The sequence below is a fragment of the Oncorhynchus keta genome, chromosome 18, assembly GCF_023373465.1.
Source record: "Oncorhynchus keta strain PuntledgeMale-10-30-2019 chromosome 18, Oket_V2, whole genome shotgun sequence".
NCBI lineage: Eukaryota > Metazoa > Chordata > Actinopteri > Salmoniformes > Salmonidae > Oncorhynchus > Oncorhynchus keta.
Window position 1 is genome coordinate 3,342,727 of NC_068438.1, and position 24,194 is coordinate 3,366,920.

General features: G+C 45.8%; 1 protein-coding gene across 2 annotated transcripts in view; it reads right to left on the minus strand.

Moving 5' to 3' along the window:
• The window catches only part of LOC118396802 (dedicator of cytokinesis protein 10-like), a 183,140-nt gene extending 159,756 nt beyond the window's left edge, over window positions 1-23,384 (minus strand). For both annotated transcript variants that reach the window (XM_052467187.1, XM_052467186.1), the window contains exon 1: window positions 22,752-23,384. In XM_052467187.1, coding sequence (XP_052323147.1) covers window positions 22,752-22,859 — 108 coding nt within the window. In that variant the 5' untranslated portion in view covers window positions 22,860-23,384. The remainder of the gene's footprint in view (window positions 1-22,751) is intronic.
• Between the last annotated feature and the right edge of the window lie 810 nt (window positions 23,385-24,194).

Consider the following 24,194-nt stretch of genomic DNA (forward strand, 5'->3'; position numbering starts at 1 on the left):
CAGTTTCACGCGAATGCTGCCATCAATCCACGGTTTCTGGTTTGGGAATGTTTTAATCGTTGCTATGGGAACGACATCTTCAACGCACGTTCTAATGAACTCGCACACCAAATCAGCGTATTCGTCAATGTTGTCGTCTGACGCAATACGGAACATATTCCAGTCCACGTGATGGAAGCAGTCTTGGAGTGTGGAATCAGATTGGTCGGACCAGCGTTGAACAGACCTCAGCGCGGGAGCTTCTTGTTTTAGTTTCTGTCTGTTGGCAGGGATCAACAAAATGGAGTCGTGGTCAGCTTTTCCGAAAGGAGGGCGGGGCAGGGCCTTATATGCGTCGCGGAAGTTGGAATAGCAATGATCCAAGGTTTTTCCCACCCTGGTTGCGCAATCGATATGCTGATAAAATTTAGGGAGTCTTGTTTTCAGATTAGCCTTGTTAAAATCCCCAGCTACAATGAATGCAGCTTCCGGATATATGGATTCCAGTTTGCAAAGAGTCAAATAAAGTTCGCTCAGAGCCATCGATGTGTCTGCTTGGGGGGGAATATATACGGCTGTGATTATAATCGAAGAGAATTCCCTTGGTAGATAATGCGGTCTACATTTGATTGTGAGGAATTCTAAATCAGGTGAACAGAAGGACTTGAGTTCCTGTATGTTGTTTTGGCCACACCACGTCCCGTTAACCATAAAGCATACGCCCCCGCCCCTCTGTTTCTGTCGGCGCGATGCGTGGAGAAACCAGCTGGCTGCACCGTCTCTGATAGAGTCTCTCCAGTGAGCCATGTTTCCGTGAAGCAAAGAACGTTACAGTCTCTGATGTCCCTTTGGAATGCTACCCTTGCTCGGATTTCATCAACCTTGTTGTCAAGAGACTGGACATTGGCGAGGAGAATGCTAGGGAGTGGTGCACGATGTGCCCGTCTCCGGAGTCTGACCAGAAGATCGCTTCGTTTTCCCCTTTTTCGAAGTCGTTTTTTGGGGTCGCCGGGTGGGATCCATTCCATTGTCCTGGGTGAAAGGCAGAACACAGGGTCTGCTTCGCGAAAGTCATATTATTGGTCGTAATGATGGGGAGTTGACGCTGCTCTTATGTTCAGTAGTTTTTCTCGACTGTATGTAATGAAACCTAAGATGACCTGGGGTACCAATGTAAGAAATAACACGTAAAAAAAAAAAAAAAACTGCATAGTTTCCAAGGAACGCGAAGCGAGGCGGCCATCTCTGTCGGCGCCGGAAGTCGTGTGCCAGGTAATTCCAAAGGGTTCACATACTTTTTGGTGCCACTGTACATAGACTTGAAATCATCACTGGCCACTTACATAAATGAACCACACTGTCACGTGTGTCCCTCTCCGGCCTATAGGTCACCAGGCTGCTCGTTATGGCGCACACCTGTCACCATCGTTACGCGCACCTGCACATCATCAGACTCACCTGGACTCCCTGATAATCTTCCCTATACATGTCACTCCCTTTGGTTCCTTCCCCAGATGTTATTGTTTCTGTTTCATGTCTGTGTGCTGTTAGTGTTTCTTGTTTTGTATGATGTTCCGTTTATTTTATGTCATCAAGGCAAAGGGTGGCTATTTTGAAGAATCTAAAATATTATATTTGGATTTGTTTAACAGTTTTTTTGGTTGCTACATGATTCCATATGTGTTATTTCATAGTTTTGACATCTTTATTATTATTATTATTATACAATGTAGAAAATAAAGAAAAACCCCTGAATGAGGTGTGTCCTAACTTTAAATATTTGTATTTTTGCTCTGCCTCCCCCCTCCTCCTCCCCGCTGCTTTAATTTTCTCTTATTATTTTTACAGATCCTCGGTGAGCTCTCTGCCCAGAGTTACACACACACACACCACACACACACGCACACACGCACACACACACGCACACACACACACACACACACACACACAGCATGGAGCCAGAGACTCGAGTGCAAATCCCAAACAGAGTAGAAGAGACACAAAACACAAACCCTCTGACTCTCCACATAATATCAGTTTACAGAAGCATGACAGCATTATTCATCTCTCTCTATTGTTCCCTCTGCCTTTTAATTCAGCAGATCCTTTCTCTACTTATTGTTTATTTTGCCTGGGCAGAGGGGGACGTTGTTTCCCTGGGGGCGTTTATCAACGTGGCACCTCCCTGAGTCTGTCACCTGGAAGTGGCATTGGCACCGGGCCAAGGGGTCTGCTTTTGATGGGCGCGCATCTCTTCTCACACACACCTCGAGCCCAGAACTCTCTCCTTCTCTTCTCCTCCTCTCCGTCTGCTATACATTCTTTTTGGTCATTAACTCACAAAATGTTATAAAAATAACAGGCAGACTGACACTGCAGTCATAATAGCGTAATCTGTGTCTCAAATGGACCATAGGGTCCTGGTCAAAAGTAGTGTGCACTATGTAGGAAATAGGGTGCCATTTGGGACGCAACCTGAGTGTGAGCGGGCGTTTTGTCTGAGAGCAGATGAAACATGAATGATGCCTCAGTGGCGAACGATGATGATGTGGGCATGCGGCTGGCAGGGGATGGTGGGTACCCCGCGGACCTGACAGACGGTTCCCTGCTCTCTCTCCTCTGCCCACCACTGACCAGGCAAGGGACAGAGAGGAATAGGACGGGCTTCATTGTTTCCATCGCTGCAAATAATATGATGGCAGAAAAAAAATGTACAAGACAGGGGGGGAAACACCCCCTGCTCTAACAGTTGCTGTGCTTCTATGACATGTTCACCTGTCCCAACATAAGAAAACACTTTTAGGAGACAAACACACACAATCATATCTCAGCTGGACTGCAGTATGCATGTGCTGATATGCCAACTCATGTTCATCCAGTGTGCCAATCCTGTTGGCACTGTCGTCACTGCCCTGCCTGCCATCACTCTGCCACACCAGCAGCATGTGGCTCAGCAAATGCTGGCATCAGAGAGAGACTTGCACACACACACACGGTCACTGGTTGGGGTCTTGGCTACAGGGGCTGTGAGCGAAGTCTGTTGACGTTGTCCAATCAGCAACGTCTGCTTTAGCCACTGCCCAATCAGAACACTTCCCCTCCCTGCAGAGTCCTTATACTGTGTGATTCTGCTGAGTATAACCAACAATGAGCAGCAGGGCTCAACCTGTGTGTGTTTGTTCTGTGCTAGTGCTGAGCTGCTAGTGTATTCAGTATGCATAGAGCAGGGGGGCGTACAGTAATGGCAGCAGCAGCAACAGCAGCATACTCCGGCCTCCTACTGCACTCAGGAATGCAGTCCCTCCCGAAGCCCTAAGTGCTCTGGAGAGAGCGCTCACTCATCAACATCTGCGTCCCAAATGCACCCTATTCCCTACATACTGCACTTTCAACCAGAGCCCTATGGGCAGATCTAAAAGTAGTGGTGCCCTGGTCAAAAGTAGTGCACTATATAGGGAATAGGGTGCCATTTAGGATGTACCCAAAGCAGAAAAATCCTATTCTTGGAGTCTGATATGGATACCCCCCCCCCATCCCCCAGAAACCTCTTTAGATTGTGGTATCGTTTGGAGTCAGGGTGTTTGCAAAGCCGGTAGGGGCGGTAGAGTGGATGTGTGTGCGTCAGTCAGTGAGAGAGAGAGAGAGAGGATTGTGTGATTCTCTCTGTGTGTGCATGCGTGGATGTGCGTGCGTGGATGTGCTCTAGACAGAGTGGACAGACAGGGTTTTGTCCAGGCAGGCAGGCAGACAGACAGACAGGGGTGAACGCTAAGCTTTAATGAAGCATAGCCTGGTCAGCAGTGGCTGAATGGCACGAGCCCAGAGCCTCTAAACACACTCCATACAGACTATGGTAAAGCTCCACCAGAACAATGCAATGCAGCCCAAGCGATCCCGCTTCTCTCTCATATTCACCCTTTATCTCTGCATCCTCCTCTCTCTCTGCATCTCAGTCAAAACAGCCATGGCCAAGGACATTTCACCCCCCCTCCCTTTCCACTCTTTACCCATTGGGTTTAATGGTCTGCCATCGGAGAGGTAATCCCCTAAAGCTGACACACACACAGCGTGAGCAGGGATTACAACGCCTAGCTACGGGATATTGAGAGGTACACACACACACACACACACACACACTAACAGAGACACCTAGGGTGTTTCTCAAAATGCATACTTACCGTGCTCCAAGCACACAGTTTGGAGCTCCAGAGAGTCAGAGTATGAGTCCAAATCAAAGTATGCAAAATGGAGCATGGAGGGCACTTCTCAAATGCGTACTCCATTTGTACATATTTTGAAGCATGCATCGATGCAAGCTTCAACAGGAAGTATGCGAGGAAATATGACACAACCTCGTAAAAAATTATGCCACATTTCTTGAAATCAATGGCGGCTAATATCTGAGCTAAAGTGAGAGAAAATACACTCTGACCTCGGAATTAAATGTTTCCTATTCACTAGTGGTTAGAGCGTTGGACTAGTAACCGGAAGGTTGCAAGTTCAAACCCCCGAGCTGACAAGGTACAAATCTGTCGTTCTGCCCCTAAACATGGCAGTTAACCCACTGTTCCTAGGCCGTCATTGTAAATAAGAATTGTATTGTAATTGTATGCATATTGAGAAACACCCCTAGACGCATATGGTCAGGGGAGACACACACAGGCACACACACAGCTGAGATCACTGTGCATGCCCCCCCCCCCCAGTGAGATCACAGAGTTCAGACACTGGGGCGATTCAGCCATGAAATGAAAAAAAAAAGGAAAACACGGTCAGTTCTGAGTTCTGACCAGCTCCAGTTCTCTCTGCTGCCTCTTCTCTTCTCTCCTTTAATTCTTTCTCTCTTTCCACAATGAGGCATTCAGGGGGGAGAGACACATCCACGCCGTACATGGTTCCAAACATGTCAGAGTGAGTCTGCGGTTCAGTCATAACACAAGTCAAAGACCCATTCACTTCCCATAATCCCCGTCTCTATTCTTTTCAATGGTGTACAAAAAAAAAAAAAAAAAAAAAAAAAAAAAACTGTTGACAGTGACAGAAGCAAACGCCACCCACTAGAGGAGTCCTATAGAGGTTTTGGGGTCTGAAATGCTCAGAACGTCGTTGTGAGGCTAAGGCATTCCACCACTTTTGCACTGGTTAACGTATTCACACTATAGGGCCAACCGGACCCGAACCTTACTGCGCGGGCTCGGATATTTCCTCTCATATCTTCATTTCAAGCGCCGTTCAAGCAACCATGGTGGATGTGTATTTAGGACAGCCCAGTACAGCTCAGCTTGACGCAGCACTGTTTGGCTATGTAGTGTGAAAAGGGTCAAAAGGGATGATATTTATTCAGTAGCCATCGTGTAGTGTAATCACACCTGGAGTTTTACCTGACCCCGTGACCTGTCCAGGAGAAATCCATGAGCGCTAGTTTTAACCCTGTCCAGGTTACTGCGCCGTATGTTTCACCTTTTTGAGGAGGTCAATATTTGGAGGGTCTCGGAGTAGCAGTCAGTAGGAGGGGGAAACATGGGAAAAGAGGTTCATTCCCTCCCCCTAATGTAACATTGTGCTTTGGCAATGTATCAATATGTCATTCCATTAATGCAAATTCATATTGATGTTGACTGAGCACACAGACCGCGCCAGCTCAGTCGCCTTGCCTCACGCTTCATTCGAAACGACTGAATCGGCGAAGCCCACACTGCACTCTCTGTGACAGATCGACATCCTGTTGATGTGCGATGTGACCTGTGCATGCACCCACTTTGACACTCTGCAGTACATCAGCCGTATAGCACAGGAACCAACAACCTACTCTTCGGGCCAAGGTTACATTTTTGCCTGCGTCCCAAATGGCACCCTATTCCCTATATATAGTGTGTCCCTTTTTAAAACAGCGGAACCATGTACGGCATAGAGTGTGTCTATGTGTCACAAAAGCAGTGCACTAAATGTGGAATAGGGGGTCATTTGGGATGCAACCTTTGTAAGTGGCTGTGCAGAGAAAAAAAGACCTGTAAGTGCAAGTGCGGAGCCTTGCCCCTTGACCGAAGGTAAGGACAAGACATCAGGGTGATGTTCATTAGGCAACAAACGAAAGAAAATTGGACTGAAACGGGGAGGGAATAACTGAACTTGTCGAATAAGAAACACTTGTTTTTGTTTCCTGCTGCAAATGTTTTCTTATGGTGTGCACCAATGAATACGACCCAGGCTGGAATGGGATGGTAGAATGGTCGTGATATTAGTGGCATCGGTTTATACTATCCCAGTGAGCCTGTAAAGCTTTGTAGGTAATGGTCTGGTTTCTCCCTCACAGAGCTGGGACACAGCTCCTCTATCCACTACTGCGCAAACAGACAGACAGGCAGAGAAGCAGACATGTATGTGGGAAGGTAGGTAGGTTGGTAGGCAGACAGGTAGGCCATCACCACACATACATCTAGAGCAGATAGATCTGCATGCACCGCCCCCACACTGTCCTAGAGCAGATCGATCTGCATGGACCACCACCACACATACACCTAGAGCAGGTAGATATGCATGGACCACCAGCACACACAGTCCTATAGCAGATAGATCTGCATGGACCACCAGCACACATACACCTAGAGCAGATAGATCTGCATGGACCACCAGCACACATACAACTAGAGCAGATCGATCTGCATGGACCACCACCACACATACACCTAGAGCAGGTAGATATGCATGGACCACCAGCACACACAGTCCTATAGCAGATAGATCTGCATGGACCACCAGCACACATACACCTAGAGCAGATCGATCTGCATGGACCACCACCACACATACATCTAGAGCAGGTAGATATGCATGGACCACCAGCACACACAGTCCTATAGCAGATAGATCTGCATGGACCACCAGCACACACTGTCCTATAGCAGATAGATCTGCATGGACCACCAGCACACACTGTCCTATAGCAGATAGATCTGCATGGACCACCACCACACAGTCCTATAGCAGATATATCTGCATGGACCACCAGCACACACAGTCCTATAGCAGATATATCTGCATGGACCACCACCACACAGTCCTATAGCAGATAGATCTGCATGGACCACCAGCACACACAGTCCTATAGCAGATATATCTGCATGGACCACCAGCACACACAGTCCTATAGCAGATATATCTGCATGGACCACCACACAGTCCTATAGCAGATAGATCTGCATGGACCACCAGCACACACAGTCCTATAGCAGATAGATCTGCATGGACCACCACCACACACTGTCCTATAGCAGATAGATCTGCATGGACCACCACCACACACTGTCCTATAGCAGATAGATCTGCATGGACCAGTCCTATAGCAGATAGATCTGCATGGACCACCACCACACACTGTCCTATAGCAGATAGATCTGCATGGACCACCACCACACACTGTCCTATAGCAGATAGATCTGCATGGACCACCACCACACACTGTCCTATAGCAGATAGATCTGCATGGACCACCACCACACACTGTCCTATAGCAGATAGATCTGCATGGACCACCACCACACACTGTCCTATAGCAGATAGATCTGCATGGACCACCACCACACTGTCCTATAGCAGATAGATCTGCATGGACCAATACTGCCAGTACAGACAAACATACACCTATAATCCATAGGTCAGTTCTACATGGTGGCAGGCAGGCCGTGGTGCCAGACAGACGGACAGTGGTCATTCCCCTAATTGCTTTGGGTGGGATTGAATCCCTCTCATGCTGTTGGTCTGGTTTATAAGCTTGTTTGGGTTCCCCTCTCCAAAAACACAGCTTATGTAAGGAAATGGCAGTGCTGGCATGCAATATGCAACAACAGGCCTCATTCATATTGCAAAGCAATCTGGACCTAAGGGGAATAGCTACTCTCCCCCATGTGTCACGATCTAGTAGTTCTACAGATGCTAGCTTTAATTGGCAGAGTGCTTGATTTGTCGGACGGCAAGAATTCGGGAAACAAATGCCTGCTGTGATGCTGGGTCTCGGAGTAGAGGACACTGGAGCTTGGCCTTCAATGTGCAGGCATACAGAGAGGTAGACACACACACACACACACACACGAGAGAAGGGTGTGGTGTATCAGGATGAGCCAGAAGCATGGTCCAGTACAGAATGTTGATGTGGCCCAGAGAGATTAGAGAGACACACAGTATCAGATTGGAACAGGATTGGCACTAGTGTAGGTGACACAGCTCTGTGACACACACGTCCTGTGGTTAAACAGCAGTGTGCATGTGTGTGTCTCTCTCTGTGCATGCGTGTGTGTGTGTGTGTGTGTGTGTGTGTGTGTGTGTGTGTGTGTGACAGCGCCGTCATCAAAGAGTTGACCTTGCTGACTGCTAAAACATGTCTTCCTGCTACGCAGACAAAGGCCAGGCACACACACACACCAGCTGCATACCATAATGGCACCTTATCCCCTATATAGTGCTCTACTTTTGACTATGGCCCATGGTGCTCTGCTCAAGTGAAGTGCACCATGTAGGGAACAGGGTGCCATTGGGAAACAGCCACACCATTTAACGAACCCAGAGGACCAGTGAAGTACCTCAACCAAACAGGCACATGATGAATGATTTAGCTGCCTGGAGAACAACGATTGACAAGTCAAAACATTTTCAGGAAACTAGATCCAGGATTAGTAAACAACCAACGGCATCCATCCGATCTCTTCAAGACACACATGCATGCGGGCTAACAACATTCAGACAAAAGGACGGACAGAGACCTGCGCGCGCACACACGGGACAGTGTGTGTCTGGAGGGGGATAATTAAGTGGCTGTGAGCAGTATGAGGGTGAGGACATGCTCCTCAGTGAGGGAGACAGACTGACTCTCTCAGTCTCAAGCCTCAGATAGCTTGTGACCCAATATACCCCCCCCCCCCATCCCACAAGTAGGTCTAATCAGAGACGTGCGACTGCCATCTCATCCCAGCCCTACTGCCAACATCACATACTATTCTTTCCTAAGAGACAGGGGCAGATAGAGCGAAAGGAGTGCCTTAAACCCAAAACAATATCTTCTATGGCTTCTGGGCCTTCATACTTAGTGCTCCGGGGTAAAGTGTCCCCTAGGTACAGATCTAGGATCAGTTTCCCCTACCCCTAATCCTAACCTTAACCATTAGTTGCCCCGAGATCACCCTACACCGCAGTCTACCGGACACGCAAAGACAAGTCGACCATCTCCTCTATGGCCAGAGCTTATCTGATCACCACGAGAGTGAAAGAGAATAACAAGGAAAACAAGGAAAAGTATGTTGTTGCGATTACAAATGACTGACGAGATTCATTTCAACGTGCGTCTCTTGATCTGACAGCGTGAGCGAGCCTGCGTTGAACCAGATGTCCTGTAGCTAGGCCGTGTAGCTGTCGGGGCGAGGAGAGATACGAGAGGAGTCAAAATGATACAAACATTTCCTGAGTTTACATTCCATCATAATTAAGCCCGCTCTGTAGCTCACACAGCATTGACTGGACAGGGTCTGTGGACCCAAATGGCAATTAGACCATGCCTGAGGATTGGTGAGAAACCAGACTCAGTCTAACCGTCAGACCAAAAGCTCTGGGCCCTGGTCAAAAGTAGTGTAGTATATACGGAAAGAGGTGCCATTTGGGACGCGCACAGACACAAAGTAATGACCAGGCAAGCATCCATTTATCCCTTCATGGGTTTATAAATGGGCCCCTGATAAACAGCTGATTTGGGTCTCAGACAAGTGAGACCGAGTCTGGTTCTCACCCATCCTCAAACATAGTCTCAACGCAAACTCTTAAGCTCCTTATGCATGTGCAGTATAAGGTGCTCCATCGTTGCCATGGCAGACCCGGGGATTCGAGCCCACGCCACGACGTACTCCGGAAGCTAGCGTGCTAGCCACTAGCCTACCTAATCCATGGTTGTGGCTGGCCAGGGGCGGCACTATTACAAGTCTCTACTGAGGAACGCAGTAACGATGCTTACTTAGCCATCCGCTACACACGCATTTATGGTGTGTAGCTTTATACACTACCAAAACAGTAGGTGTTCCCACAACTTCACAAACAACCCCAAGTGGCATTCACGTGAAGAAAACTGCTCCGGGATGAGGTTTCCCCTGGTTGCAGATCTAGCTTCTCCCCTAAACCGAACCTCAACCATTTAGTGGGGGAAATGCTAAACTGACCCAAAATCAGCGTCTAGGTGCAAGTTCACCCTATACACCCAGAAATTTGGGACAGAGACCGAACAACTCGCAGATGATGACTACAGGGCAAACGCACAAAGTGTAACCAGTCAGGCAAGTCCTCATGCCCTGACGCGGAGTAATGATGCGTCACGGAGAGGGAGCTGACAGCAGCTTTGCTTCCAACCACCAAACCACCCATTGAGCCGCACTGGTTGACACACATTCTTAGTTCTTATATGGCACCCTATTCCTTAGATAGTACACTGCTTTTTACCAGTGTCCTATGGGAATCCTTTAGGTCCTGGTCAAAAGTAGTGCACTATATAGGGAATAGGGTGCCATTTAAGACATATCCGTAGCGCTGAGACTCAGACAGAGATATAGATATATATACAGGGGCCCACGGCATAGAAGTAGTCTGGAACTCAGTCTGACGTGACTGGTGACCGTGGAACATGGGGTGAACTGGCAGTCACTGCTCTGTCTGCCTGTGTGTCTGTCTGACTGTTATTCCTCTGTCTGTCTGTCTCAGTCAGATGCACTGCGGTATAGAATTAAGCAATAGGGCACGAGGGGGTGTGGTATATGGAAAATATACGACGGCTCAGGGATGTTCTTTCGCACGACGCAACACGGAGTGCCTGGGTACTGCCCTTAGCCGTGGTATATTGGCCATAAACCACAAACCCCCTTGGTGCCTTATTGCTATTATAAACTGGTTTCCAACGTAATTAGAGCAGTAAAAATAAATATTTTGTCATACCCGTGGTATACGTCCGATATACCACAGCTCTCAGCCAATCAGCATTCAGGGCTTGAACCACCCAGTTTATAATTGTTAATAACTTTCGATTCTTGCCACCAGAGACATTGATGGAGAGCTTACTGCGAGTGTGTGTGTGTTACTCCCATATGGAGGGTACATTTATAGGGTTTAGCAGGAGAAACCCACAGCACCTCATCATCTCAATAACACACTAAAGAGCACTGCCTCTCTCCATCCCTCCCTTACATACTCATCCTCTTCTCCCACTCACCATAATTACACTGCGAGTGCAGGGACTTCCTCTGCTCTCATCGTCCCAAATGGCACCCTATTCCCTATTTAGTGCACTACTTTTGACCAGGGCCCATAGGGAATAGGGTGCCATTCTGGATGAAAGCACATGTTTAACACCAACATTCTCTATTGCATGTACAGTATTGTATTTCTTCTGTCACTTCTTTCAATCTAACATTAGATGTCACGCTATCGTGGGTATATTTGATCCTATAAGCATTTTCGGGTCAAAATCAAATCAAACTTTATTTGTCACATGTGTAGACCTTACCGTGAAACGCTTTAAGAAAATATTTACCAAATAAACAAAAGTAAAAAATAATAAAAAGTAACACACTAACATAAACATTATGTACAAAATAAGTTTTTAATAAAAGTTACAAACAACGCAAACGATTGGTTACAGGCATGTAAAAGGTCAGCCATCCTCTTCCGCGCCATCTTACATTCTACATTCTACACTGTTTCTACTGTCTACTGTGTTATAGAGTGGTGCAGTGAAGGAGGATAAGCCCTAGTGGAGAGAGAGGAGAGAGAGAGAGGAGACAGAGACAGAGAGAGAGAGGAGAGAGAGAGGAGAGGGGAGAGAGGAGAGTGTGTGTGTTTGTTTGGCTCTACTATCCTTGTGGGGACCAGAAGTCCTCAAGAGGATAGTTAAAAGAGGGAAATTGTGACAAGTGAGGACACTTCGCCCCACAAGGAAAAACACTATTTTAGGCTTGGTGGTTAGGTTTAGGATTAGGGTTAGAATTAGACGTTTGGGTTAAGGAAAATAGGATTTTGATTGGGAATCAATTAAATAGTAAAACAAACGTGTGTGGTGTAAAAGAGGAAAAGAGAACCTTTTGGATTCCTATTGGTCGAGGTTTGGGAGAGGGTCAGCGAGAGAAAGAGGGCAGGAGAAGGAGAGAAAGAGAACAGTCTGCATACAGATGTTGTGGGAGAGCAGTGGCATTCCTCTCGGCAACCCCCTCCTCCTCCCACAGCGAGAGAGAGAACAACCCCCCCCAGAGTGAGAGGAGAGACGAGGGCCCTGTCACCGAGTCACTGAGTCACTGAGCTCTTTTCATCAGGGGACACAGAGGGATAAGGGAGGAGAGGAAAGGAGTGGGGAGGAGAAGAGAATAAGAAAGTAGTGGAGAAGGGAGGAGGTGAAGAAAAAAAAAATCAGTGGAAAGGGAGGGGGGGGGTCCTCGACATCTGCACATCCTGCCATAGCCCCTCCTTCTACCCTTTCCCATCTCTGCTCCCAGGGCATGCAGTGAGAGAGAGAGAGAGAGAGAGAGAGAGAGAGAGAGAAAGAACGATGTAGAGCGAGATGAAAGGAGAGAGTCTCACACAGTCACACCAGCCCTGACAATGTGCATGGGACAAAAACAGACTAAAAGGGCATGGAAACCAGAAGAGCCGGAAGAAAAAAGGAAAATCTTTTTAGACCTTTTAAGGTTCATGTGGCCTTTCCGTACATACAGATGTGGGATCTTAATTTGAGCCAGTTTGCTACAGCAGGAAAATAATCCTGCAGCAGTATTATGTGGATTATAATTAATTGGCATTTTTGAAGGAGTGTCTAGATTTTTCGTAAGCCTCAAATACACTACAAGTTTAGGATGTCCTGCCTTGCAGGAAAGTACTCCTGCAACAGGGTGATCAAATTATGTTCCAACATCTGTACTATGGCTACTTGGAAGATGCAGCCCGTCAGTCCGGTACTCAGTCAGTCAGTCCATCCAAGTCTTGACCTGCCCATTCCCATACAGCCCTGCCAGATCAGGAAGCAAGCAGGATCGGAAGACACAAGGGGAGAGGGTGTGTACGCTCCCAAGTGGGCACACAAGGGGCAGGAGGGCAGCAGAGATTCCGTGTCTGATTCCCAAATGACACCCTACTCTCTATATAGTGCACTACTTTCGACCGAGAGGCCTACGTGGCAGCTCTGTATAGTCTCTGGTCAAAAGTAGTGCATTATATAGTGATACTAGGATGTCTTTTGAGATTTGGCATTTGGTCTGGCATGGCACTGTGCCCAGGCATCCTCTAGGAATCATCTGGGCATAGGGCAGGTTGAACACAGCAGGTAGGCTTGGCCTCTAGATGACTGACAGCTGTCATCTAGTTACCGTTTACAGATCGTGATGACGGAGGAGGACCAAACAATGACAAACTGGTACTAGCACACACACTATGTCCGCCCTCCCGGGAACACACGAACACCCACTCCCCTCACACACCACCCTCCACACACTTTCCCATTAGGCTCCACAGAGAGATTGACCTGCCTCTCTTGCCTGCAGAGGATGTTGTGTGCATTTACTAGGCACTCAAACCAACACACACTATAAACATCTTTCTGTCAGCCTGAGCTAACCCAGAGAACGACCAATGTGTTGGAGCTGCGCAGGCCGCAGGACAGGACTGAGAAACACACAGAGAGGAAAAATAGAGGGGAAAGCCAACGTGAGATGGGCAGCGCCAATGAAGAGGTGCCAATAGGAGAAGAGAGAGAGAGACAGGTGAAGAGGTGCCAATAGGAGAAGAGAGAGAGAGAGAGAGAGACAGGTGAAGAGGTGCCAATAGGAGAAGAGAGAGAGAGGTGAAGAGGTGCCAAGAGGGGAAGAGAGAGAGATGAAGAAGTGCCAAGAGAAGAAGAGAGAGATGGGAGAGCGAGAGCGATGAAGAGCGAGAGAGCTCTTCATCGCTCTCTTCATCTCGCTCTCTTCCCCTCTTGGCACCTCTTCATCTCGCTCTCTTCCCCTCTTGGCACCTCTTCACCTCTCTCTCCCCCACGTGGATCCATTTCATTTCAGCAAGCCATATGACAACCACCATCTCAGAATGATCTGAAATCCTTTTTTTTTTACCCCATTTTTCTCCCCAATTTCATGGTATCCAATTGGTAGTTACAGTCTTATCTCGTCGCTGCAACTCCCGAAGGTCGAGAGCCGTGCGTCCTCCAAAACACAACCCAACCACAGCCCCACTGCTTCTTAACACAATGTCCACTTAACCCGGAAGCCAGCCGCACCAATATGTCACCCCTTACACCTGGCGACTGTGTCAGAGTGCACTGCGCCCGGCCCCCTAACAGGAGTGCACGATGGGACAAGGACATCCCTGCCGGCCTAACCCTCCCCTAACCCAGATGACGCTGTGCCAATTGTGCTCTGTAATTGTGCTCTCTCTCCAGGTCGCGGTCGGCTGCAACAGAACCTGGACTCAAACCCAGAATCTATAGTGGCACAGCGATGCAGTGCCTTAAAATACTGCGCCACTCGGGAGGCCCCTGAAATAATTTCTGTAGTTAGAGCTATATAAGACTGGCATTCCTTCAACATTATTTTGTTGAAATATAATTTGTGCCCTGAGAAATTAAGTTAATTGATTGCACCCAAATTGTCCTTTTTTAAATTTCTAGGATTCATTGAATATTTACCTAACACTCAATATGGAACAAACATTTCTCTAACAATAAGGAATCCAAAGAAATTGTCAAAAGCCCCCATGGAGGATGGGCTCATTGTAATGGAGTGTATGGAACGGTATCATATACATCAAACATATGGGAACCCCGTTTCAATCCATTCCCACCATTACAATGAGCCCGTCCTCCTATAGCTCCTCCCACCAGCCTCCACTGGAGTATACAGTATAAGTTCTATGTGTCTGACAAGTAGTATGGAGCTGTGGCTTGGAGTATTGTTTCTTCGTCCTATGTTTTGTCTTCTCAGTGAATTTGGTGATGGTTTTTAACCCCTGTTCAGCGAAATGAGTCGCTAGGTTTATGGGAATTGAAGTTGCTAGGTTTATGTCCCATTCCACATCCTGATTTTACCAGTTTCTGACCACTAGATGGTGCTGTTTATACTATTAGGGGATATTTATTTGAAAGAATCCCACTCCCCTCAATGGTAAAATGATAGTTCACCCAAATTACATATTGGTTTCCTTATCCTGTAAGCAGTCTATGGACAAGGTATGATAGCAACCTATGCTTTGGTTTTGTTTACCTGGCCACTGCTAACTTTTTAGCATGTTTTTTTTAACCTTTATTTAACTAGGCAAGTGAGTTAAGAACTCATTCTTATTTTCAATGACAGCCTAGGAACTGTGGGTTAACTGCCTTGTTCAGGGGCAGAACAACAGATGTTTACCTTGTCAGCTCAGGGATTCGATCTAGAAACCTTTTGGTTACTAGTCCAACGCTCTACCCACCCCATGTGTAGCACAAATCCAATGCAAGTGAATGGTACCTATTTGAAACAGTGGGAAGCAAAGCCAACACATGGATTGCTGTCATATCATGTCCATAGGCTGCTTACAGGGTAAGGAAACCATCTTTCACTCTAATATTGAGGGGGGGGTTCTTAAAAATACAATACAAAATCACCTGGAACAGCACCATCTAGTGGTCAGAACCTGGTAATATCAGGATGTAAATTGAGACATAAACCTAAAAACTTCAATGACTAATTTCTCTGAACAGGGTATACTACTTGTCAGACACAGAACCAGTTTTCAGTTTTCTATCTTTCGCAGAGATCAAATTATATTTCAACAGAATGATGTTGCGGGAATGCCAAATCCGATCTGTTTCTGATAGAAACAATTTCAGAACAATCTGAGATGGTTGTTCTTTTCGAGGTAGGTAGAAGATCTGGAAAAGAGAGAGAGAGACTAGCCTGTCAGACAGCTCAAAGAGAAAGACTCCAACTGAGGACTCCAACATTGTGTGCCTTTGCCATCTCCGTGGACAAGCTCAAGAGCTCCTGACATTGCAGTTCGATCTGATATCAAGCAAGGGGCGGGAAAATGTCACATTTAATTACAAATAATAGAAGTGTTTGACTGTTATTATAGTATGCCAACGCCATTGTGTATCAGCAACACATTCTATCTTCCACTATGTGGTCAGGGCGCTTGAAGTACATGAGAGGCTGGCTGTCATCAAATCAAAGTATATTGGTCGCGTACACAGTTTAGCAGATGTTATAGCAGGTGCAGAAAAATGTGTGTGTTACTAGCTACTACTGGCTTCTAGGTTACAGGGTTTAGGTCCATTAGCATTGAAGACAGTCAATCCAGGAAGTGATTTGAATTTCAAATGCAAAAATGGCTTGATTGAGAAGTCCCTAGGAAATTGTATAGAATTTCAGTTTACTTCCTAAAACTGACTTCAATTCCAATGGACACTAATCCTGGCTTGGCAGTTCCCTCCATAGAATTACATAGAGGTCCTATATTAATTTGTTCTATATGTTCCACTCCCCCATATAAATAGAATCTAGATCATATTCCTATGCCTTCCCTCCCCCCCCCTGTTCTCAGGGCTGATGAGAAAGTGAAGCTGATCAGCCTCAGGAGGCACAGGACCCAGCAGGCCCTATGGGGAAAGATGGAGGGTGACTCTGACCTTTATCTTGGTTCATCTGCAGGGAAACTAGTCACTAGGGATGTACATCTTTACCTTTCAAGACAATTCGATATGTATCTAGATACATAGGTTCTGATATGATACAGGAACGTTTTAGTTTGGAACTTAGTTTGAAACGATGCGGTGCGATTCGGTTTGATTAGAGAAAGAAATCAGTGCGATTTGGTTCAATGCACTCAAATTTGTTGCATAAACACATTTATTTTCCATTCTAAATTCAAATCTGCTGCCGATATAGCTAATGAGTTGGGCCTCTTTGGGCTGGATGTGTCTGAGCTGACGTGTGTGTGCGTGTGTAAATGATGTATGTCTATGGGGTATACTATGTAGGCACCTGATCTGAGCCATAAGGGAGACTAAGCATTTATCACGCCACTACCACTATCAGATTAGGGGGGACAAAGTAGCCTAAATCCAACCCCACTTTGGTTCTGAAATCACCATTACCCACCAATTAACTTCTCAAATTTGCAGATTGTGTTTGAGCTAGTAATGCATCAATATTTATAGTTTACAACTCGACTCAACCATCTAGTTTGCTCACGACATAACAGTGGTAGGCCCGATTACCAACACTGAAGATACAGCTTAAAGCAGGAATCATCAACTAGATTCAGCAGCGGGTTGATTTCCTCTTTAGCGGATGGTCAGGGGTCCGAAACATAATTGCAAATAATTTGTAGACTGCAAATTGACGGCAAGAAGCTCAAACAGATATAATATTTGACAAAAACAATCATTTCAAAAACGGCTGACATTTGTATACGATCACATATATACTGTGTCTCTATTATGAGCGGGAATGCCTTGGAGCTGATATGCTGGTGTTTTTACAGTCTTATGTCCAACAATTAAATAGAAAGCCACACGCGGGCCAAAGTTGGAGAACCCTTGTCTACAGGGAGGAAATGAGAGCCCTGGGGGAATGGTGGTAGGAAAATAACCTCTCCCTTACCGTCAACAAAACAAAGGAGCTGATCGTGGATTACAGGAGACAGCAGAGAGAGCACGCCCCCTATCCCCATCGACGGGGCCGCAGTGGAGAGGGTCAAAAGCTTCAAGTTCCTCGACGTGCACATCACCGAGGACCTGAAATGATCCCTTCACGTCGACAGAGTGCTAAAGAAAGCGCAAGAGCGCCTCTTCAACCTCAGGAAGCTGAAGAAATGTGGTGCATCACCGCCTGGTGCAGCAACTGCACAGCCCGCAAACGCAGGGCTCTCCAGAGTGTGGTGCGGTCATCACCGGGGGCACACTGCCTGCCCTCCTTGACATCCACAACACCCGGTGTCACAGGATGGGCAAGATGATCATCAAGGACTTCAGACACACGAGCTAAGGCCTGTTCCTTCTAGTTGGCGGAGACAGTACAGGTGCATCAAAGCTGGGACCGAGGCTGAAAAACAGCTTTTAAAATCGCCAGTCCAATAGTGTTTTAAAAAGTCATTACTAGCCGGCCTCTGCCCGGTACCCTGCCCTGAAATACAGACAACACACCTGTTCTATTGATATACTGTCTATACATACACATGTACAGTACCAGTCGAAAGTTTGGACTAGAGGTCGACCGATTAAATCGGAATGGCCGATTAATTAGGGCCGATTTCAAGTTTTCCTAACAATCGGAAATCGGTCATTTTGGACGCCGATTTTGCAAATGTTTTAAATATATATTTTTTACACCTTTATTTAATCTTTATTTAACTAGGCAAGTCAGTTAAGAACACATTCTTATTTTCAATGACGGCCTAGGAACGGTGGGTTAACTGCCTTGTTCAGGGGCAGAACGACAGATTTTTACCTTGTCAGCTCAGGGATTCAATCTTGCAGCCTTACGGTTAACTAGTCCAACACTCGAACCACCTTTTTCACGAGGAGCCCGCCTGTTACGCGAATGCAGTAAGAAGCTAAGGTAAGTTGCTAGCTAGCATAATCACTAGTTATAACTACACATGGTTGATGATATTACTAGTTCATCTAGCGTGTCCTGCGTAGCATATAATCGATGCAGTGAGTATTTGCGAAAAAGGACCGTCGTTGCTCCAACGTGTACCTAACCATAAACATCAATACCTTTCTTAAAATAAATACACAGAAGTATATATTTTTAAACCTGCATATTTAGCTAAAAGAAATCCAGGTTAGCAGGAAATATTAACGAGGTGAAATTGTGTCACTTCTCTTGCGTTCATTGCACGCAGAGGGTATATGCAACAGTTTGAGCAGCCTGGCTCATATTGCAAACTAATTTGCCAGAATTTTACATAATTCTGAAATAACATTGAAGGTTGTGCAATGTAACAGGAATATTTAGACTGATGGATGCCACCTCTTAGATAAAATACGGAACGGTTCCGTATTTCACTGAAAGAATAAACGTCTTGTTTTCGAGATGATAGTTTCCGGCCATATTAATGACCTAACGCTCACATTTCTGTGTGTTATTATGTTAGACTTAATTATATGATTTGATAGAGCAGTCTGACTGAGTGATGGTAGGCACCAGCAGGCTCATAAGCATTCATTCAAACAGCACTTTCGTGCATTTTACCAGTTGCTCTGCTGTTAATGACTTCAAGCCTATAAACTCCCGAGATTAGGCTGGTGTAACGATGTGATGTGAAATGTTCAGCTAGTTAGCGGGGTGCGCGCTCATAGCGTTTCAAACGCCACTCGCTCTGAGACTTGGAGTAGTTGTTCCCCTTGCTCTGCATGGGTAACGCTGCTTTGAAGGTGGCTGTTGTCGATGTGTTCCTGGTTCGAGCCCAGGTAGGAGCGAGGAGAGGGACGGAAGCTATACTGTTACACTGGCAATACTAAAGTGCCTATAAGAACATCCAATAGTCAAAGGTATATGAAATACAAATGGTAGAGAGAGAAATAGTCCTATAATTCCTATAATAACTACAACCTAAAACTTCTTACCTGGGAATATTGAAGACACATGTTAAAAGGAACCACCAGCTTTCATATGTTCTCATGTTCTGAGCAAGGAACTTAAAACAGTAGCTTTCTTACATGGCACATATTGCACTTTTACTTTCTTCCCGAACACTTTGTTTTTGCATTATTTAAACCAAATTGAACATGTTTCATTATTTATTTGAGGCCAGATTGATTTTATTGATGTATTAAGTTAAAACAAGTGTTCATTCAGTATTGTTGTAATTGTCATTATTACAAATACATTGTAAAAATCGGCCGATTAATCTGTATCGGCTTTTAATGTCCTCCAATAATCAGTATCAGCGTTGAAAAATCATAATCGGTCGACCTCTAGTTTGGACACACCGAGTCATTCAAGGGTTGTTCTTTATTTTTTTCTACCTTGTAGAATAATAGTGAAGACATCAACACTATGAAATAACACCTACGGAATCATATCGTAACCCCAAAAAGTGGTAAACAAATCCAAATATATTTGATATTCTTCAAAGTAGTCACCCTTTGCCTTGATGACAGCTTTGCACACCCTTGACATTCAACCAGCTTCATGAGGTAGTCACCTGGAATGCATTTCAATTAACAGGTTAAAAGTGAATGTGTGAGCGAGCGGTTTGCTGACGTGAACAGAGTGCCCTGTGGTGGGGTTATGGTATGGGCAGGCATAAGCTACGGACAACAAACACAATTGCATTTTATCGATGGCAATTTGAACGTACAGAGATACCATTAATGAGATCCTGAGACCCATTGTCGTGCCATTCATCCACTACCCTCACCTCATGTATCAGCATGATAATGCACGGCCCCGTGTTGCAAGGATCTGTACACAATTGCTGGAAGCTGAAAATATCCCAGTTCTTCCATGGCATGAATACTCAGACATGACACCCATCGAGCATGTTTGGGATGCTCTGGGTGGACGTGTACGACAGTGTGTTCCAGTTCCCAACAATATCCAGCAACTTTGGCCATTGAAGTGGAGTGGGACAGTGGCGGTCAGTGTCATTTAAGATGAGGGAGGATGATCCCCCCCCCATCATCATGAGGTCGCTACAACATAGCCTACGAATTAAAGTTTACAACAAAAGGTGCACAGGTCGTGAGACAAATTTGAGTAATCATGGTGACAGACAGTGACACATTCAATACCGCCTTGCCCACTCTTGCCTGCATCTAGCTAATCTAGGATGTAATCATTAGTCCAACAGTTGCAAACAAGAATTTCTATTGGACAAATTCAGGTATGTTCATCCCCATTTTGATCCGTCTCGTTCTGTTTAAGAAATGTTTTTAAACAGAATCGACGGAACGAATTACAGCCTTCACAGTTCACGTTGCTAGCAGTCACATCCAGACAGCATAATCCCTTTGCTCATTGTATATTCCTTCTCGCAACTACACGCTCCCCTCCTTTCACCTTTTCCCATTGCTTGTGGACTGTGACCAGGCAAAAAAATAACATTTTCAAGCCAAACCTTCATGCCATAACCACTATCCGCTACACACAGCCTACATTGTTGTCACCATATTTACTAATGTCATAGTCAACAGAGCTACTGGAACTCGTGACTACAATCATGTAGTCATGCAAGTACAGTAAGCAGTTTAGCAGTTACACCGGCCGGCCGCATTGGCAATAACTTAATCAAACCAAAAGCTTGCCTTGACTTGGAAGAGTTCCGGTGTTGGATAGCCATGGCCAACTAGCTAACATAGCATCCTTCTCTGTTTGAGCCGGTTGTTTGATTAGGCTAAACGAGCTTGCTGCGTTCGCTAGCTAAGTAAGTGCAAGTGAACAAAAATATATAACAAAATATAACCCTCTCTCTCTCTTCTCCTTCATATTTGAAGAAATTAATCTGTTCAAAACTGTTAAACAATTGATATTCTCTTTGAGTCAACTGCTCACCACATTTTATGCACTGCAGTGCTAGCTAGCTGTAGCGTATGCTGTCAGTACTATATTCATTCTCCGTTCCTTTGATTGGGTGGACAACATGTCAGTTCATGCTGCAAGAGCTCTATTAGATTGGAGGACGTCCTTGGGAAGTTGTCATAATAATAATAATTACTGTGCAAGTCTACGGAAGGGGTGATTACCATGAGCCTCCTAGGTTTTGCATTGACGTCAATGTACCCAGAGGAGAACGGAAACTAGCTGTCCTCTGACTACACCATTGTGCTACCCCAGAGTGTGAGGTTGAGGCTACTGTTGACATTCATTAATACATTTTGGAGTGAAATATTCATATATTTAATAGTTTTAGAGTAGTTTCTAACTTTCAATATTTCACTATTTTAATTTTTATGAAAATCACTGAGGATGATCCTCCCCTTCCTCCTCTGAGGAGCCTCCACTGGTAGGTACAACACACACATCTTCCAGAGCCAATGTATCTTAATTAAAATGCCAATCCATCCGAAATGTGTGAATGGGTGGGGTAAAATAAGCTACGTTGTCTCAACCCATCGCACCGCTGTTTTTTTCTTTACACACACACAAACTGGGCTGATGTTACTACTGCTTACGTCATTCAGCATCCTCGGCTCAAGGCAGGAGGGCATTTCCCGCGGAAAGCCAAGGACTAGACTACAACCAGGACCGTTATTTATTTATTTCAACGAGGCAGCATGGAAAATACCGAAAATCACTAGAGAATAGGCGGCTGCTTCGATTTGAGCAGCAAATCTCGAAACGAGTAAAACCGTGAGATGGGTAACGTTATTAAGGATAAGCATTCACGAACCTCGACCCATGTCCTCAAATGCAACATTGTAGCCCATTTAAAGAAATAATTTTACACGAATGCAACATTGTCTCTTGCAGCATCAAGACAAACTTCCCTTCGCTGCAAACATGCAGGCATATCACAGTTGATATCACAATTCAAATGTACCAGCTGTGTTCATTAAACCCAAATCGCGTCAACACAATTCTGAACGTCGGGGTCAGGGTGCAAATGGTGCGGCTCGCATCTCCAACAGTCAATTCACAATCAATGGGTGGCTCTAGGCTGTATAGCGTCATTGTAGGGTACAGGGGGGAACCCTACACATCGAGCTCTATAATATAGGCCTACTCAGCATTACAGAAGAAGGTGCAGTCGTAACCTTTGTTTTCCCCCCATCGACTCACCGTCATTGCCGAATGTCTGACAGCATTGGATGCCGTCTGCCTTATCTCCGCCGCACTCCCGGGCTTGAGCAGGTTCTTCGTGAATCTCCGGGTCGATTCCGCTGCCATTTCAGAACGGCCCACACTATTCCTCTGGTTCAAGTGCCGCCGTTCAACGCGTTCGTCTATTGTAAATCCACTGTATACGCCAGCGACGGCTCTGCTCGCCTGCTTGTCTCGCTGCTGCGCCTACTAGGCTACTAGTACTACACAGCAGCCCTGCTTGCGTAGGCTACAGATGCCTATTCAGCGAGATTCTACTAATTCCCGTGCGCTACAGAGTCAAAGGAAGCGGAACTAATGGCCAGTCTCCTCCAAGGCAAGCCCCCTGCCCAACGAGACCACATGCGGCCAACCCTGGTCTGCAAGAAGCCTTTTTAAACTATTAACATAGGATGGGCTTTCCCAAACAGTACGCTTCAACCCCACTATTGATGACTATCTGTTGCTGAATGCAAGTCTACGAAATGTTCAAATTGGTCATAAAGCACAATTTCTAATAGGCCTGCAATGACAGTGACCATTACGTCTACAATTTGACCTCTGCCACAGGTCTAGATCAGACCAAGGAAAGAAATCTAGGAGAATAACCACCAGAATGGCATTAACTCATCAGCAGTCTACGCAGGACCATGGTTGGAGGGGAGGGAGGGAAAGGAAGGGAGGAAAAATGGTAACACAGCGACCTCTTGTGGTGGAATAGGCTAGTGCTAGTCAGTCATTAATGGGGTTTTTCTTCTTCTATAGGCAGCATTATCATAACAGGCTACATAACGCCTGTAGCATGGTTGCAACATTGTTGGGCACTATACTGTATATCCACATTGAATTACAAGCCATCGTCGGATATGATCAATATGCCTTTCTGGTAATTTTTGCATTGAACTATTAACCAATAGCAAGCCCTACTTTGCATAAATGATCATGTTAGCTGGCTATCAGGAAGGAAACAGAAACCCAAAAATGTCATTAGGCCTTCAAATTTCACAATTTTTTTAACCTTTATTTAACCAGGCAAGTCAGTTAAGAACAAATTCTTATTTTCAATGACAGCCTAGGAACAGTGGGCTATCTGCCTTGTCAGCTCTGGGTTTTGAACTTGCAACCTTCCGGTTCCTAGTCCAACGCTCTAATCACTAGGCTACCCTGCCGCCCCATTACCTATGTCCTTGTGAAAACATGATGCCAATATGATCACGGATATACAATGAACATCTATTCGTCCACTCGTCATTTTCGTGCTTCAGCGCAAAGCACTCAAGTGAACCATCTACAGCTGTTAAGATATCTAGGTTTCTTGGGCAGCTCCCTAAAGAGAGTCTGGGTTGCAAAGTGAGGACCTTCACGTTGGGGTTTCCCGTCTCCAAAATAGCCCTGGAGACCTAGAAAATTGACTTTATCATA